Source organism: Salmo salar, chromosome 14 (genome assembly GCF_965601325.2).
Source record: "Salmo salar chromosome 14, fSalSal1, whole genome shotgun sequence".
Taxonomy (NCBI): Eukaryota; Metazoa; Chordata; class Actinopteri; order Salmoniformes; family Salmonidae; genus Salmo; species Salmo salar.
The window spans coordinates 76,515,261-76,535,045 of record NC_138304.1 but is presented as its reverse complement, the minus strand read 5'-3'; the positions used below and the strand labels follow the sequence as shown (position 1 = coordinate 76,535,045).

General features: G+C 42.7%; 1 protein-coding gene across 1 annotated transcript; it reads right to left on the bottom strand.

Annotated features, from left to right (window-relative positions):
- Positions 1-7,649: 7,649 nt before the first annotated feature.
- LOC106570200 (thioredoxin-interacting protein) lies at positions 7,650-11,404 on the bottom strand. Its single transcript, XM_014142278.3, has 6 exons — positions 10,932-11,404; positions 10,299-10,374; positions 10,046-10,193; positions 9,214-9,573; positions 8,620-8,922; positions 7,650-8,507 (listed from the first exon to the last, which is right to left on the bottom strand). The coding sequence occupies exons 1-6, from the start codon at positions 11,185-11,187 to the stop codon at positions 8,460-8,462; spliced, it is 1,191 nt and encodes a 396-aa protein (XP_013997753.1). The 5' UTR covers positions 11,188-11,404; the 3' UTR covers positions 7,650-8,459.
- Positions 11,405-19,785: the final 8,381 nt, after the last annotated feature.

Below are 19,785 nucleotides of genomic sequence, written 5' to 3'. Positions count from 1 at the left end.
TGCTATTATGTTTGTTTTTTCACATTGTTTGTAACTTATTTTGTACATAATGTTTCTGCTACCGTCTCTTATGACCAAAAAAAGCTTCTGGACATCAGAACAGCGATTACTCACCTTGAATTGGATGACACATTTTTCTTTAATGAGTCGGACGAGAGGGATTTACTCCAGACACCCGAACAGGCCCTCATCCCCGTCATTCGCAAGAGAAAGAGACAACAGGTTTCGCGGAAGGAGATTGGGGTGCCATGTGAGGATCCGGCGACAAGTGCCTAATCTGCCTTTGCCATCGGTACTATTGGCAAATGTATAATCGCTGGATAATAAAGTGGATGAACAAAAAGCATATATATCCTACCAACAAGACATTAAAAACTGTAATATCTTATGTGTCACCAAGTCGTGGCTGAACGACGACATAAAAAACATACAGTGCCTTGCAAAAGTATTCATCCCCCTTGGCGTTTTTCCTATTTTGTTGCATTACAACCTGCAATTTAAATTGATTTTTATTCGGATTTCATGTAATGGACATACACAAAATACTCCAAATTGGTGAAATGTGAAATGAAAAAAATATCTCTACAATTCTACTATTTTTTTTTTTTTAAGTGGTGCGTGCATATGTATTCACCCCCTTTGCTATGAAGCTCCTAAAAAAGATCTGGTGCAACCAGTTACCTTCAGAAGTCACATAATACGTTTAATAAAGTCCACCTGTGTGCAATCTAAGTGTCACATGATCTGTCACATGATCTTAGTATATATACACCTGTTCTGAAAGGCCCCAGAGTCTGCAACACCGCATAGCAAGGGGTACCACCAAGCAAGTGGCACCATGAAGACCAAGGAGCTCTCCAAACAGGTCAGGGACAAAGTTGTGGAGAAGTACAGAACAGGGTTGGGTTATAAAAAACTATCAGAAACTTTGAACATCCCACGGAGCACCATTAAATCCATTATTAAAACATTGAAAGAATATGGCACCACCACAAACTTGCCAAGAGAGGGCTGCCCACCAAAACTCACAGACCAGGCCAGGAGGGCATTAATCAGAGAGGCAACAAAGAGACCAAAGATAACCCTGAAGAAGCTGCAAAGCTCCACAGCGGAGATTGGAGTATCTAGCCATAGGACCACTTTAAGCCGTACACTCCACAGAGCTGGGTGCTATGGAAGAGTAGCCAGAAAAAAGCCATTGCTTAAAGAAATAAATAAGCAAAAATGTTTGGTGTTCGCCAAAAGGCATGTGGGAGACTCCCCAAACATATGGAAGAAGGTACTCTGGTCAGATGAGACTAAAATGTTGCTTTTTGGCCATCAAGGAAAATGCTATGTCTGGCGCAAACCCAACACCTCTCATCACCCCGAGAACACCATCCCCACAGTGAAGCATGGTGGTGGCAGCATCATGCTGTGGGGAGGTTTTTCATCAGCAGGGACTGGGAAACTGGTCAGAATTGAAGGAATGATGGATGGCATTGAATACAGGGAAATTCTTGAGGGAAACCTGTTTCAGTCTTCATGAGATTTGAGACTGGGATGGAGGTTCAACTTCCAGCAGGACAATGACCCTAAGCATACTGCTAAAGCAACACTCAAGTGGTTTAAGGGGAAACATTTAAATGTCTTGGAATGGCCTAGTCAAAGCCCAGACCTCAATCCAATTGAGAATCTGTGGTATGACTTAAGGATTGCTGTACACTAGCGGAACCCATACAACTTGAAGGAGCTGGAGCAGTTTTGCCTTGAAGAATGGGCAAAAATCCCAGTGGCTAGATGTGCCAAGCTTTTAGAGACATACCTCAAGAGACTTGCAGCTGTAATTGCTGCAAAAGGTGGCTCTACAACGTATTGACTTTGGGGGGGTGAATAGTTATGCACGCTCAAGTTTTCAGTATTTTTAACCTTATTTCTTGTTTGTTTCACAATAAATAATATTTTGCATCTTCAAAGTGGTAGGCATGTTGTGTAAATCAAATAATACAATAATCAAATTTAATTCCAGGTTGTAAGGCAACAAAATAGGACAACAAATATCTAGACCACCTTTACTCCACACACAGAGACACATACAAAGCTCTCCCTCACCCTTCATTTGGCAAATCTGACCATAATTCTACCCTCCTGATTCCTGCTTACAAAAAAAATAAAGCAGGAAGCACCAGTGACTCAGTCAATAAGAAAGTGGTCAGATGAAGCAGATGCTAAGCTACAGGACTGTTTTGCTAGCACAGACTGGAATATGTTCCGAAGTTCTTCCGATGGCATTGAGGACTACACCACATCAGTCACTGGCTTCATCAATAAGTGCATTGATGACATCGTCCCCACAGTGACTGTACGTACATACCCCTCAGGGGTGCGTGCTCAGTCCCCTCCTGTAATCCCTGTCCACTCATGACTGCACGGCCAGGCACGACTCCAACACCATCATTAACTTTGCCGATGACACAACAGTGGTAGGCTTGACCAGCAACAACGACGAGACAGCCTATAGGGAGGAGGTAAGAGACTGCCCGTGTGGTGCAAGGACAACAACCTCTCCCTCAACGTGATCAAGACAAAGGAGATGATTGTGGACTACAGGAAAAGGAGGACTGAGCACGCCCCCATTCTCATCGACAGAGCTGTAATGGAGCAGGTTGAGAGCTTCAAGTTCCTTGGCGTCCACATCACCAACAAACTAACAAGCACACCAAGACAGTCATGAAGATGGCACGACAAAACCTATTCCCCCTCAGGAGACTGAAAAGATTTGCCATGGGTCTGCAGATCCTCAAAGGTTCTACAGCTACCATTGAGAGCATCCTGACGGGTTGCATCACTGCCTGGTATGGCAACTCCTCGGCCTCCGACCGCAAGGCATTACAGAGGGTAATGTGTACGGCCCAGTACATCACTGGGGCCAAGCTTCCTGCCATCCAAGACCTCTATACCAGGCAGTGTCAGAAGATGGTCCTAAAAATTTTCAAAGACTCCAGCCACCGTAGTCATAGACTGTTCTCTCTGCTACCGCATGGCAAGCAGTACTGGAGCACCAAGTCTAGGTTCAAGAGGCTTCTAAAAAGCTTCTACCCCCAAGCCATAAGACTCCTGTACATCTAATCGAATGGCTACCCAGACTATTTGCATTGCCCCCCCCCCTCTTTTACGCTGCTGCTACTCTCTGTTATTATCTATGCATAGTCACTTTAATAACTCTACCTACATGTACATATTACCTTGACTAACCGGTACCCCTGCACATTGACTCTGTACCAGTACCCCTAGCCTCGCCATTGTTATTTTACTGCTGCTCTTTAATTATTTGTTACTTTCTTGGGGGGTATTTTTCTTAAAACTGCATTGTTGGTTAAGGGCTTGTAAGTAAACATTTCACTGTAAGGTCTACACCTGTTGTATTTGACGCACGTGACAAATCAAATTTGATTTGATTTTGAGTAGGGAATATATAGAATATATAGAATTCTCTAGTAAACTGTAGTATACTGTAGAACACTATACTACACACACTGTAGTGTCCCTCGATCATGTGTAGTACTTGCTATATAATGTTGTACTATACTGTAGAATATTATAGTAAATACTACAGTATTATCCCCCAAAAACTCTGTAGTAAGTACTACAGTAATGTCCGCAAAAACACTACAGTCCGCAAAAACACATAGAACAGATCTACCACTTCTTAAACTTGCTTGCAATTATAATGACAGATCTATAACTCATATTTCTATGTGAATTTGGTCAGGTCGCCCAAAAAGTTACATATTGCAGCTTTAACTGTAATTACTACAATATTAGTCCGCAAAAACACTACAGTGCATACTACAGTACAGTAAAGTGAATACTATATTATTTATAACATTTCCTATAGTATTTTTTTCATGTGGGTAGCTCTGTTATGTGCTGTTGATATTTCTTCCACAGCCACTATATTAGCCATACCCACTCATTAAGTTCAGAATGGGCAAGTAATGGTGACGCAATGGAGTGGAACAATCTCAAGGGAAACAGTCATTAACCGATATGCGTGGGCGGGTTTCAACCATTTCAGTTCACCATCTGCTACTCCTTTGGTCAACCATTAACTTTGGGAATGTTTCCAGAAGAAGGTGGACATTACAGTTTTTTAAATCTGTACAATGCCACCCTTATCCTTTGACCATAGGGAAGTTGTATACACCTGTACATGGAACTGCCCACCCATGACATATGGCCAAACCAAACATGTACATTAGTGCAGATGTTGGAAAAATGGTAATAGAAAAGCATGGCACGGCATGAGGATGGGCACTTCTACTATTAACGTAGCTAGTCGGTGTGACCTCACAGAGCTGTGTGAGGCCATGTGTCCACAAATGTGAGGGGATCCTGAATGGATACGAGGGATGGGCCCAGGAAAAACATTTGTTAAGGTTTCCCCAGGTCATGTGACCGGTGACCCTATGACGTCTGAAGAGTCAGGCCTTGCGGATCTCAACTTAGGATCAACCCTATATGTTCAGACAGAAAGTGAAATTGAAGCATAGGCTTCAGAGGTTAAGTCAGAGAAGAGAGGGGGTGGAGCTGCTGGACAGAAGATAAGCGACGGCCCTTATCGCTCTACCCACAGGAGTAGCACTCAGGCACGTCAGCACCGAAAGAGCAGAGAATATGCTTAGGAAAAATGACCCCTGTTCATGCTTCTTGGGCCCTCAGTCTTGACTGAATCCATCACTGACCAGACAAGGGCACAAACAATTAAGGAGTCCTCTGCCTGTCTCCCTCAATGAAGTGTTAAAAGGCCAAATTACCAAAATAGTCTGGCCACAGGTTTGTAGGATAACCATCGCATTCAGGTAATATAAGCAAAATGACATGACTTTGGATTCCCACGCTAGACAGACAAAAAGGAGAAAGCCATCTAATTTGGGACATAAACTCAGCAGAAAAAGAAATGTCCCCTTTTCAGGACCCTGTCTTTCAAAGATCATTCGTAAAAATCCAAATAACTTCACAGATCGTCATTGTAAAAGGTTTAAACACTGTTTCCCATGCTTGTTCAATGAACCATAAACTATTAATGAACATGCACCTGTGGAATGGTCGTTAAGACACTAACAGCTTACAGACCGTAGGCAAATAAGGTCACAGTTATGAAAACTTAGGACACTAAAGAGACCTTTCTACTGACTCTGAAAAACACCAAAAGAAAAATGCCCAGGGTTCCTGCTCATCTGCGTGAATGTGCCTTAGGCATGCTGCAAGGAGGCATGAGGACTGCAGATGTGGCCAGGGAAATAAATTGCAATGTCCGTACTGTGAGACGCCTAAGACAGTGCTACAGGGAGACAGGACGGACAGCTGATCGTCCTCGCAGTGGCAGACCACATGTAACAACACCTGCACAGGATTGGTACATCCGAACATCACACCTGCGGGACAGATGGCAACAACAACTTCCCGAGTTCCATCAGTGCTCAGACTGTCCGCAATAGGCTGAGAGAGGCTGGACTGAGGGCTTGTAGGCCTGTTGTAAGGCAGGTCCTCACCAGACATCACCGGCAACAACATTGCCTATGAGCACAAACCCACCGTAGCTGGACCAGACAGGACTGGCAAAAAGTGCTCTCCTCTAACGAGTCGCGGTTTTGTCTCACCAGTGGTGATGGTCGGATTCGCGTTTATCGTCGAAGGAATGAGCGTTACACTGAGGCCCATACTCTGGAGCGGGATCGATTTGGAGGTGGAGGGTGTGTCACAGCATCATCGGACTGAGCTTGTTGTCATTGCAAAACGCTGTGCGTTACAGGGAAGACATCCTCCTCCCTCATGTGGTACCCTTCCTGCAGGAGAATCCTAACATGACCCTCCAGCATGACATTGCCACCAACCATACTGCTCGTTCTGTGCGTGATTTCCTGCATGACAAGAATGTCAGTGTTCTGCCATGGCCAGCAAAGAGCCCGGATCTCAATCCCATTGAGCACGTCTGAGACCTGTTGGATCGGAGGGTGAGGGCTAGGGCCATTCCCCCCAGAAATGTCCGGGAACTTGCAGGTGCCTTGGTGGAAGAGTGGGGTAACATCTCACAGCAAGAACTGGCAAATCTGGTGCAGTCCATGAGGAGGAGATGTACTGCAGTACTTAATGCAGCTGGTGGCCACACCAGATACCGACTGTTACTTTTGATTTTGACCCCCCCTTTGTTCATGGACACATTATTCCATTTCTGTTAGTCACATGTCTGTTGACCTTGTTCAGTTTATGTCTCAGTTATTGAATCTTATGTTCATACAAATATTTACACGTTAAGTTTGCTGAAAATAAACGCAGTTGACAGTGAGAGGACATTTCTTTATAAGGTGAAGTGGTAAAAACCTGGGGACATGTGTTCTTTTGATCTCCCTCTATTTACAAAACGTAATTGGGATCACTAGACATGGAGGTAACTTGAAAGGATAAAAGTACAAGCTTCCCAAAGACGATGAGAAAGGTCACAAAACCAATAGTGTATACACCATGCATAGCACGACTAAACTAAGCCTGCATTAGCTCCACTCTCATTTGAAATGCCTTTCAAGTATCTTTTCTAGCTAGGTAAACAGTATTTCGGTTTGTCTTGACCTATTTCATGAAGGGAATGTTTCCAAAGAATTGTGTTTATCCTTGTTCAGTTGGTAGGGCAGGGGAAGTTTTTACAGGAAAGGTAGGGATCGAAATCAATTGTGGATTTGCACAATGTGTCATTTAAAGGCCATTTCCGATTGAGGAGCCATATGCAGCATTTACTGTGAATGGGGTAACATTGCCTTTAAAACATGCATTGCAAAGTGCAATCAGATTGAATCCCAGTGCAAGTATATTTGCTCGTTATCGTGGTCTCTTGAAAAATTGTGCCCGATTTTAGTTCTGAAAGGTGCTACCTCCAATAGTCGTGAAGCTGTAATTGCACAAGTTCAATAAAAAAAATAAGTCAGTATGACTGGTTATAAAATGGAATTTGGTGAAAGCGAAGGTTTCAGAACCATTGTGTAAATACTAGGGGAAGAACTCAATCCATATCGCAGAAGATCTGCATAAAACATTTTCCCATTGCGCCAACATGAATTTACAGTGAATGCAGGAACATCGTCTTTAAATGGAGCTATAACGAGGATATTCTGCAATACAGATTGAATCCCACCCTAGGCTTTTAATTAAAATTCCCTTTCAGCAAAGGGACCATCTCTATAAGCAATTGTGGCCTGGTACCATTAACACTTGGCTAAACCGTAATGATTGTAGGTTGTCGTCATGCCATTAGATTTGTATGTACCACAAGACAAATTAATTTCAACTTTTTATTAATAGATATTAACCCATAGGGTCTCATACAAAAAAAAACTTTTCATTTATGATCTGGACAAAATATAAAAGATGCATTGCATGTGTTCTCACAGATCAGTCTTACAGTCATTCAGTTGAGGGCCTACTTAGGCATCCCACAGTGAAACGCTGTCTAGGAGAAACCAAATATACTGACAATAATATTCACATAAGTTCATTTGTCAACGTCTGATAGCATGTGCGAGGAGTTAAGACTAAATACACCCCAGTTTGGCTTAGTGATTCAGCCCTCATTTGGAATAAGAAACAATTTGAGCCCTTGCCATAATATATTGAGGTTTGTTTTGGACACTCAAACATAACAGAAACCTTTTTTTTTTTTTTTTTTTTCAACAGAAACAAACAAATCTAAACCAGGAGATCTCCTGTAGGCAGTTACAGAGCAATATGCATCCATAAGAAAGTGCAATACCACATAGAATTAACATTTTTAAAAAACACTGGTACAGAAAAATATATGGACTCGGCACAATTGTCCCTTGGGAGAATATATCTCTCAACATTCCGCAATTATCAAAAGCAACAAATATTCTCTTAACATCTGTCTGTCAAACAAACATCTGTCTGTCAAACAAACTCCATAACAAAATTGCTAACTTTCATTCTAGAAATCAACAAAAATATGGTTCCTCAGATGAAATCCCAATTTTCATGAAATACAGGAATTATATGAATTGACTACACACTATGAAGGACGGACACCCAACAAGCAAAGAGCTTATTCATAATCAGTTGGGGACTTGTCAACATGTGCTTAACCCCGGTGGGAAACTAATCGACAAGACATCGCAAACCACAAGGTCTGCAGTGTCACGTTCTGAAACCAGAACAGCAACAGTTCAGAAGGAAACAGAACAAGATCAGCTTAGATGGCGCAGCAAAGATTGCCGACAGCACGGGCACAAGAACACTTCAGCCTCTTGCCCTTTACATCCTCTTCCTTTCTCGATGCAGGGCCAGCTCCGATATCCGCCACATCACTTCTCAAAGTCCGTTCAACAAGTAGTTTGGCTCTTCAACTCAAGTGAGCTAAGTGCCGAAAGTGGCCCTTGTGCAGTGGACCAGAGTTCTGGAAGCGACAAGATAGTTCAGCAGACCTGAAGCATGTGAGCGTTTCCACTGAACTCCTCATCAACCTGAAACAGACGAGACGCTTTGTTAGATCACCTGCTCATCAATTCAATCACCCTTCAACTAGTACCATCATGGAGATATCACTTAATCACTGCATTTATTTTCGAGACTCACCTCAGAGTAGGCAGGAAGGTTCGGGAACTGGAATGCAGAGGCGTGCATGAAGATGGGGCTGTCGTCGCCATCGTAGTCATTCAGCAGGGGCGTGAGGGGCTGGTCCAGGCGGCAGTCACGCGTGACGTCACAGTAGCTGGGGGGAGCAGAAGGCATGCGCAGGGACACCCAGCTGGCTGAGGCGTTGCTGACCGAGCCATCTGTGCTGCTCATGCTGTTGGTGCGGCTTCCCAGGCCGGCTGTGCCTATGACCAGCGGCAGCTCCAGGATCAGCTTTTCGCTGCCTGGGATGTGCATGTAGATCTGGGGGAAGAGATAACATTTGAAACCAGACTTGCCGAGTGGCCATTTCAAAAGGTTGCATGTCTAAACTAGTGCGGTCACTTGGCTAATCCCCTTATCCAACTAAGGGATCTGGCGGATTTACAGTAATGACCATAGTATTACAAGCATGTCTATGATGCGTTAGTTTGAAGGTTGATCAATACACTTAATTTCCCCAATGAAAGTTCTTTGCTACTAGAAACGGCTGCTTACCACCAAAACCATTAGCACTATGCTATTATGCTAGTTGGAGAGGATCAAGATGCTCACCATGAGGGCATACTCTACACGGATGATGTTGCAGCCCAGCATGGAGGGCTTGATCTTGGGCACCCGGATGGTCTTGCCCTGCCAGGCGTCGCACATGCCGGAGATGATGTGGTTGCCGCGCACTGAGGAGAGCTTCTGACGGAAGACCTTGGTCCTGCCATTGGCCTGGTAGGTGTGCTTGGAGATGATGGCCGCCTTGGGGATCACAATCCGTGAGCAGGTGTTCTCAAACTTGGCGCAGATGCAGATGTCTTCACCCTCACAGAACCCCTTGCGGTCAATCTTGGCGTTCAGGGACACCTGGCCGTCAGGAATGAACATGCAGGTGACCTTCTTCTCCTTCATGCCACCTGTAGGAGACTGAAGAGCGGACAAGAAAAATAGTGGTTTCACAGGGGCTCACTTGAACAGATGTTTAACCATGTTTTTTTAGAGCTCCAATTCAATATCTCTATTCCTTCATGTCCACATAAATGCCGAGTTAACTTAATAATTTGAGGACTTCAAGGGTCTATGACCTGAATTGCAGGTGTTCAAATCTGTCCATGCTTTAAGGCTTTACAAGGAAGGCAGATGCGCAGGATATGACAGAGGTGCCCGACCTGAAGCTTTACTTCAGGACCCGACTAATCCCACATTTAAAATTATAGCTCAAGGGAAAAATCTGCAATACAGACTGCTCACTCTTAATGCTTTCAAAATGTCATATGTTGTATATCAGAAATACTATTAAAGATGAGTTTCCTTTCAGACTTCAAGTGGCAAGTTAGCATGCAACTCAGCTATTTCTACTTTTGCAGTTCAGGCTGCAGTAAGTGAGAGATGAACTCACCAACAGATCTGGTGTGTTCACATCCAGGGGCTCCTCCACCTCAAAGTGTTTCTTGCACTCCAGGGCAGGCTGAGCAGGCCTCTCCATAAAGGCCTTGACGTAGTATTGGACATAGCCAAACTTGCCCTTGTAGGAAGACACAATCTGCCTTTGGGGAAACAAAAAGGTAAAGATAAGACAGAGCCACAGACCCATAGAGGAAGATTTATTGTATTGACCCAATAAAAGAATACAGGCCAATGCAGAGACTTACCCTTGCTGGGGGAGCTCAAATCCAAACATGTACTCATACTTGTTGCCAGGTCTAAGGATAACTGATCCATCATGATCTGAAAATGAAAAGAAAGCTATTTAATAAAGGTGATTTATCTTGCCAATTCCACTAATCAGGCAAAAGGTTGGTTTGTTGACTTGTTAGCTATGTTAACTTCCTGCCAAGCCTTGTGTTGGGGATTTTCCAAGGACACCATGTCACTCTGCCAAGTATGGTGAAACATAGATACTAAATGCTTGATACAGGGGATTCCCTGTATCGACTGACCATGCACTGCTCAGTTAATGCTGCCAGAATCTTTTGCATTGTTCATTCAACTCTAAAATCAATGACTCCTCATAAGTAGTGGACACTTCCAGTCTAAATAACAGCAAATATAACTGCTTGGTAAACTGACCTAATACCGTTATTTCACATTCATCTGTAATTCGACCCTTACAGTGACATTTGAAATGCATGTCATAATCACGAAATTGATTTGAGTCACTAACCTTAGCTAGCAAGTTACTCATCATCTACAGCAGCACCAGTTAAACGGGCATCCACATGGCTACACTTGAAAACAAGTTATCATATTGATTGCTTGGAAAAAAAATTCTAGGAGGATCTTACCAGCTGGATGGTCATCAAGTTGAACAACCTCTTCGTATCTCAAGTACTCATTCTCCTCTCGGCATTTCTGCTTTCCTTTGGCATATTCCACTTTTGCGCATCCAACTCCGAGCACTTTCATAGCCGAGACTCTCGTCACCTCAGCTACTTCCACCAGGATCTTCCCGGCAACTTTGTCTCCACTGCAGTAAAAAGTCTTGCTAGGATCGCTGAAAATAACCTCGAAGGTCTTCACTGTCTTTGACATAACAACCATGTTGGCTATTTAATCGATATCCAAGTCGAAGAAGATTTGAACTGCAAGAAGTTCAGAGCTATTCCAATTCGAAGTTTTGTTTTTCAATTAGACTGTCAATATGATTGAGTGAGGATCAGAGGTCTACGATTGTGAAGCAGAGCAAAATGCTTGCTTTATAGCGTACGACTAAACTCATGTGTTACCTACTCTCATGTTAACAGTGCGCACTATAAACCAAGGAGCGCAGCTTTTATATGAGGAGACCAGCCAGTGATTCACCAGGGTTGGCGATCACCTCAGCTGAGCATGTGGAAGCAGAATGCACATCATGGCTCAGCGCATGCACATCACTGTCATTGGTTGAAAAATATGTTTGTGTGGTCTTTAACCAATCACCACCCGGGAACTGCGCGTGGACACCTCGTGGCTGAGAGGATAGCGCGAGTGATCAGCAGCTGTAACGGATGCGGAGGAGTGGCTAGACTAGACGCTTGTCTGGAGAAAGAAATTAACTTCACAAGCCCGGGACAGGAAGGAGATGATTAATTTGTCCTCAAATCTATAATGTGATTTAGTATTTTACAGCCCCATCGATTTACATTTTCCATCCTGTTAGTGGATAAATGAGTGTTATGGCTCTTAACTATTGTCAGTCGTGTTGGGAAAACAATTTGACAGTTGTTTGAGGACAAGCTTGCTTTGGAATATTTTTGTAAAACCTTTTGGTCATATTTTTACATAGGCTTGGCCATGCCTTCAGTAGGCTTTCAAGGAAGCACACCGTGATTAGGTTCACAGTCAGACATGTCACTGCACACAACATACAATTTACAATCATCCCCAAAATGATAAAGAAAGAACTACATACATTTTCCTCCGGTTTGTTATTCCATGAAACCCACTTAGAAAAAGTAGCCAGCACTGCATTTTAACGAGATTTATGAGGGGTGATGTTCAGTGTACATCCACTATTATCAAATCAACATCCAAAACGACATATTGATAACTAACATATGGACTCTAAAGTTCCCGAGCATAGGCTGGCCGAATTAAGAAATCATTGGCCCCATGGCTTTGTTTTTTTCATGCAATTCTACGTAATTTACATGACAGAAGACAATAGCTGAATCTTTTTTAATAACAGACAAATTACATAAATGAGTGGCTACTCTGACTGACAAACTGAGATCAATTGGTCTTGAATTCGTCAGGGCATGGGCTCCACCGGGATTTCGGCCCACGTTGATTCCATTGAAAAATGTCTCGCCTCACATGAACTCACATGAATGCGCAGGTGCGCGCAATAATGAAGTGACGACATCCCAGGGACGTCAACTTCTCTTCCTTGTCATCCGGTCTCTGTTCATCATAGACGCTTCAAACAACTTTATAAAGATCGTTGACATCTAGTGGAAGCCGTAGGAAGTGCGAAATGAATCCTTTGTCACTGTGTGATCTATTAGCAATGACTCGTAAAATAGTACAGCCACAAAATTGGTTTTGTTTTTCTCAGGTTTTTGCCTGCCATATGAGTTTTGTTATACTTACAGACACCATTCAAACAGTTTTAGAAAATTCAGAGTGTTTTCTATCCAAATATGGTAATAATATGCATATCCTAGCTTCTGAGTTGGTGTAGGAGGCAGTTCAAAATGGGCACATATTTTTTTCAAAATTCTCAATACTGCCCCCTAGCCCCAACAGATGTGTAAAATTGGCTAGATGTCCTTTGGGTGGTGGATCATTCATAATACACACAGGGAACTTTAGCGTGGAAAACCCAGCGCCGTTGCAGTTCTTGACAAAAACCGGTATGCAAATTGATGGCGGGTGCCAGAACAAGGTGGAGTTCTTATAGACCGCCAGCAAAACAAAAACCTCTATTTACATGTTGCATATGAGTGCATTTCACACTACTTTTGGATTGTAATTTAACTGTAAAGCTGGGATGAAATTGATTGTCAAAGGTTAGTGCATAATTTTAGCTGGTTATCTGCTTTTGGTGACGCCTGTCTTTGAATTGACAAAACATTACACACAGCTATTTTCAATGTACTCTCCTAACATAACCTAACTTTATGCTTTCGCCGTAAAGCCTCTTTGAAATCGGACAATGTGGTTGGATTTAGGAGATGTTTATCTTTCAAATGGTGAAAAATAGTTGATTGTTTGAGAAATTGAAATTATTAGATTCTTGCAGTTTTGAATTTCCCGCCATGGTCTCTTGACAATAAATCCCAATACCGGGCAGGGATCCTCTTAATAGAATGTTTGTGTCATCATCGCAAATCAACTGCATTATACTTATAAAACACTTCAACTTCAACCAGTAAAATGGCTCTTTGGCTAGCTTTTGCTATTAAATTAGTTAACGTGACAGCCTAACCTATATCAATGACGTTAGCATTTTAGCTAACAACTGCTGCATCCAAAATAGTTATTTTGCAAAGATCACAAGCAAATGTATAATCTTAACGACTGTTCAAGCAATAATCAAAACATCATTATAAGCGTATGATAACCCAACAAAGTCATTTTGTTTAGAAGTAATAAAAACGTACATCTAGGCTATGTTGAAAGGGGGGCAGTTGGCGATGGCTTTCTTACAGCCACCTAGAGTCGCACGCATCTGGAAAAGAGTCTGGGCTTTCACCTGTTCAGTCTATATCATGGAAAGAACATATGTTCTTAAATTTGTGTATACTCAGTGTATATCATAGGCTACAGTAGGCTACTAAATACAATTCCAAGTGGCACACTGACTCACCTAATGATGAAGGTGATCCTACTCATGGACCGTTGATGACCGATGCGCTCGTAGAGGCAGTAGCGTACTATTACCTATCTCAAAATGCGCTACTTTGAAAAACAGTGCTGCTGTTAGCAAAAAAAATGTTTCTAACGGTTCTACAGACAGATAAGTATTTTCAGCTGTATGCATTTTCTTTCCAAACTAAGTTTTTCCCTCGGTTTCTGAAACCAGCCCTAAATATAATCCATAGATGGTAGTTCCCATTCAAGTCAGGACTGGCATACATTGATTGCAAGGGCACCCATGAGTTTAACATTGGAATTGCCAGAGTAAGAGGTTACAAAACCCTTCTATGGGTTATATGTTTATAACCACAAGGCATGCTTTCCACCTGGCTACCCCTACCACGGTCAACAGCACTGCACCCCCCACAGCTACTTGCCCAAGCCTTCCCCATTTCTCCTTCTCCCAAATCCAGTCAGCTGATGTTATGAAAGAGCTGCAAAATCTGGACCCCTACAAATCAGCTGGGCTAGACAATCTGGACCCTTTCTTTCTAAAATGATCTGCCGAAATTGTTGCAACCCCTATTACTAGCCTGTTCAACCTCTCTTTCGTGTCATCTGAGATTCCAAAAGATTGGAAAGCAGCTGCTGTCATCCCCCTCTTCAAAGGAGGGGACACTCTTGACCCAAACTGCTACAGACCTATATCTATCCTAACCTACCTTTCCAAGCTCTTCGAAAGCCAAGTCAACAAACAGATTACCGACCATTTCGAATCCCACCGCACCTTCTCTGCTATGCAATCTGGTTTCAGAGCTGGTCATGGGTGCACCTCAGCCACGCTCAAGGTCCTAAACGATATCATAACCACCATCGATAAGAAACAATACTGTGCTGCCGTATTCATTGACCTGGCCAAGGCTTTCGACTCTGTCAATCACCACATCCTCATCGGCAGACTCAATAGCCTTGGTTTATCAAATGATTGCCTCGCCTGGTTCACCAACTACTTCTCTGATAGAGTCCAATGTGTCAAATCGGATGGCCTGTTGTCCGGGCCTCTGGTAGTCTCTATGGGGGTGCCACAGGGTTCAATTCTTGGGCCAACTCTTTTCTCTGTATACATCAATGATGTCGCTCTTGCTGCTGGTGAGTCTCTGATCCACCTCTACGCAGACGACACCATTCTGCATACTTCTGGCCCTTCTTTGGACACTGTGTTAACAACCCTCCAGACAAGCTTCAATGCCATACAACTCTCCTTCTGTGGCCTCCAACTGCTCTTAAATACAAGTAAAACTAAATGCATGCTCTTCAACCGATCGCTGCCCGCACCTGCCCGCCGGTCCAACATCACTACTCTGGACGGTTCTGAAATAGAATATGTGGACAACTACAACTACCTAGGTGTCTGGTTAGACTGTAAGCTCTCCTTCCAGACTCACATCAAACATCTCCAATCCAAAGTTAAATCTAGAATTGGCTTCCTATTTCGCAACAAAGCATCTTTCACTCATGCTGCCAAACATACCCTCGTAAAACTGACCATCCTACCGATCCTCGACTTCGGCGATGTCATTTACAAAATAGCCTCCAATAACCTACTCAATAAACTGGATGCAGTCTATCACAGTGCCATCCGTTTTGTCACCAAAGCCCCATATACTACCCACCACTGCGACCTGTACGCTCTCGTTGGCTGGCCCTCGCTTCATATTCGTCGCCAAACCCACTGGCTTCAGGTCATCTACAAGACCCTGCTAGGTAAAGTCCCCCCTTATCTCAGCTCACTGGTCACCATAGCAGCACCCACCTGTAGCACACGCTCCAGCAGGTATATCTCTCTGGTCACCCCCAAAGCCAATTCCTCCTTTGGCCGTCTCTCCTTCCAGTTCTCTTCTGCCAATGACTGGAACGTACTACTAAAATCTCTGAAACTGGAAACACTTATCTCCCTCACTAGCTTTAAGCACCAGCTGTCAGAGCAGCTCACAGATCACTGCACCTGTACATAGCCCATCTATAATTTAGCCCAAACAACTACCTCTTCCCCTACTGTATTTATTTATTTATTTTGTTCCTTTGCACCCCATTATTTCTATTTCTACTTTGCACTTTCTTCCACTACAAATCTACCATTCCAGTGTTTTACTTGCTATATTGTATTTACTTTGCCACCATGGCCTTTTTTGCCTTTACCTCCCTTATCTCACCTCATTTGCTCACATTGTATATAGACTTATTTTTCTACTGTATTATTGACTGTATGTTTGTTTTTCTCCATGTGTAACTCTGTGTTGTTGTATGTGTCGAACTGCTTTGCTTCATCTTGGCCAGGTCACAATTGTAAATGAGAACTTGTTCTCAACTTGCCTACCTGGTTAAATAAAGGTGAAATAAAAATGTATTTTTTATTTTTTGTGCAGTGGTGGGAAAAGTACCCAAGGTCATACTTGTAAAGATACCTTAATAGGAAATAACTCAAGTAAAAGTGAAAGTCACCCAGTAAAATTCTACTATAGTAAAAGTATTTGGTTTTAAATATATTTAAGTATCAAAAGTAAATATAATTGCAAAAATGTACTTAAGTATAAAAAGTAAAAGTATAAATTGTTTCAAATTCCTTTTATTAAGCAAACCAGACTGCACAATTGTTTACGGATAGCCAGGGGCACACTCAAACAGTCAGACATCATTCAGAAACAAAGCAGTTGTGTTTAGTGAGTTGCCAGATCAGAGGTAGTAGACATGACCAGGGATGTTCTCTTGATAAGTGCATGAATTTGACTTTTTCTGTCCTGCTATGCATTTAATATGTAACAAGTGTTTCAATAATACATCAATATTGCTACAAAGAGTACTTTTGGGTGTCAGGGAAAATGTATGGATTAAAAAGTACATAATTTTATTTAACAATGTAGTGAAGTTAAAGCTGTCAAAAATATAAATAGTAAAGTACAGATACCCCAAAAAACAACTTAAGTAGTACTTTAAAAAGTTTTTTTACTTAAGTACTTTACACCACTGCCGATTTGGTGCACGCTGCCCAAACTGTGGCCTTCCCAAAGGTAGGCATACTGCTAACTGCCAAAATAAAGGATACATTTTCCTGGCATGGTTAAGGTCCACTTGTAAAATTTATTGCCAAGGTGCATTGAAGCTGTTCTGGCAGCTCGTGGTGGCCCAACACCCTTTTAAGACTCTTTATGTTGGGGTTTCCTTTATTTTTGTCAGATACCTTTATGTGCTTGTGATAAATATTAATCCACAGTATTTTTTAAGGAACTATTGATCCTCTGTAGCTAAATTATACTCTCTGGTGTATTTTGAATATTGAGAACGGGCTCCTGTGGTTGAATAAAAAAATATTATAAAAAAACGAAATAACCTCATTTTTTTATTTATTTGTTTATTCTTTTGCCTCTTGGGCCCAGCCCCTGACTCACACAATTGACCAGTCACATGTATTTATTATGCAGTTTTTAAATTAATCAATTACCCAATCAAGGCAGGGCCCGCCAGTTACCCATGTGGGTCTCCTACCTCCTTTCCACCCCCATATGATGTTTAGCAGAGTGGCAGCAGCAAGCTGTCTACACTCATTGCGAGTGGGCTCTTGAGTCCTCCTGTGATTGGCAGTTGTAGTAAAAATAAATGACAAAATATATACTACATATATAATATATACAGTATATATAGAATATACAGTATATATTTCCTTTTTATACAATTTTTTTCCTTCCTCTTGGGCCCCCCACTGGCCTGGGCCCAGGGGCTTCAGCATAGGCCTACATGCATGCAAGCAGGAGCACGCACGCATGCATGCACACACACGCTTAATTGCTTTGGGTTCTATTCAACCATGAAAAGGACTGAAGGCCCTGCAACCATGGGTCACAGGAAAGCTTTCTCAACAACTGTCATCTTTTTAGCATGTAGATCCTACAGTGGGGGAAAAAAGTATTTGATCCCCTGCTGATTTTGTACGTTTGCCCACTTACAAAGAAAGGATCAGTCTATAATTTTAATAGTAGGTTTATTTGAACAGTGAGAGACAGAATAACAACAACAAAATCCAGAAAAACGCATGTCAAAAATGTTATAAAATGATTTGCATTTTAATGAGGGAAATAAGTATTTGACCCCTCTGCAAAACATAACTTAGTACTTGGTGGCAAAACCCTTGTTGGCAATCACAGAGGTCAGACCTATCTTGTAGTTGGCCACCAGGTTTGCACACATCTCAGGAGGGATTTTGTCCCACTCCTCTTTGCAGACCTTCTCCAAGTCATTAAGGTTTCGAGGCTGACGTTTGGCAACTCGAACCTTCAGCTCCCTCCACAGATTTTCTATGGGATTAAGGTCTGGAGACTGGCTAGGCCACTCCAGGACCTTAATGTGCTTCTTCTTGAGCCACTCCTTTGTTGCCGTGGCCGTGTGTTTTGGGTCATTGTCATGCTGGAATACCCATCCACGACCCATTTTCAATGCCCTGGTTGAGGGAAGGAGGTTCTCACCCAAGATTTGACGGTACATGGCCCCGTCCATCGTCCCTTTGATGCGGTGAAGTTGTCCTGTCCCCTTAGCAGAAAAACACCCCCAAAGCATAATGTTTCTACCTCCATGTTTGACGGTGGAGATGGTGTTCTTGGGGGTCATAGGCAGCATTCCTCCTACTCCAAACACGGCGAGTTGAGTTGATGTCAAAGAGCTCCATTTTGGTCTCATATGACCACAACACTTTCACCAGTTGTCCTCTGAGTCATTCAGATGTTCATTGGCAAACTTCAGACGGGCATGTATATGTGTTCTTGAGCAGGGGGACCTTGCGGGCGCTGCAGGATTTCAGTCCTTCACGGCGTAGTGTGTTACCAATTGTTTTCTTGGTGACTATGGTCCCAGCTGCCTTGAAACCATTGACAAGATCCTCCCGTGTAGTTCTGGGCTGATTCCTCACCGTTCTCATGATCATTGCAACTCCACGAGGTGAGATCTTGCATGGAGCCCCAGGCCGAGGGATATTGACAGTTCTTTTGTGTTTCTTCCATTTGCGAATAATCGCACCAAATGTTGTCACCTTCTCACCAAGCTGCTTGGCGATGGTCTTGTATTCCAGCCTTGTGTAGGTCTACAATCTTGTCCCTGACATCCTTGGAGAGCTCTTTGGTCTTGGCCATGGTGGAGAGTTTGGAATCTGATTGATTGCTTCTGTAGACAGGTGTCTTTTTTACAGGTAACAAGCTGCGGTTAGGAGCACTCCCGTTAAGAGTGTGCTCCTAATCTCAGCTCATTACCTGTATAAAAGACACCTGGGAGCCAGAAATCTTTCTGATTGAGAGGGGGTCAAATACTTATTTCCCTCATTAAAATGCAAATAATTTTATAACATTTTTGACATGCGTATTTCTGGATTTTTTTGTTGTTATTCTGTCTCTCACTGTTCAAATAAACCTACCATTAAAATTATAGACTGACAATTTCTTTGTAAGTGGGCAAACGTACAAAATCAGCAGGGGATCAAATACTTTTTTCCCCCACTGTATATTTACCCCAAAAAAGATATGGAGGATTGGAAATGATGCAGACAACTTCATTGATGGAAGCAACAATCTTTCCGCAATATTAAACTGATCCACCCTAAAAAATAAAATAAAAATGTAAAAAAATATATCATGGTCCAAACACACCAAGACAGTCATGAAGAGGGCACGACAAAGCCTATTCCCCCTCAGGAGACTGAAAAGATTTGGCATGGGTCCACAGATCCTCAAAAAATTCTACAGCTGCACCATCGAGAGCATCCTGACTGGTTGCATCACTGCCTGGTATGGCAACTGCTCAGCCTCCGACCGCAAGGCA

Coding starts and splice junctions, on each gene's coding strand:
- LOC106570200 (XM_014142278.3), bottom strand. CDS start 11,187: ATGGTTGTTATGTCAAAGACAGTGAAGACCTTCGAGGTTATTTTCAGC. Junction 10,194..10,298: donor TTTGAGCTCCCCCAGCAAGG/GTAAGTCTCTGC, acceptor GTTTCCCCAAAG/GCAGATTGTGTCTTCCTACA. Junction 8,508..8,619: donor ACCTTCCTGCCTACTCTGAG/GTGAGTCTCGAA, acceptor CGTCTGTTTCAG/GTTGATGAGGAGTTCAGTGG.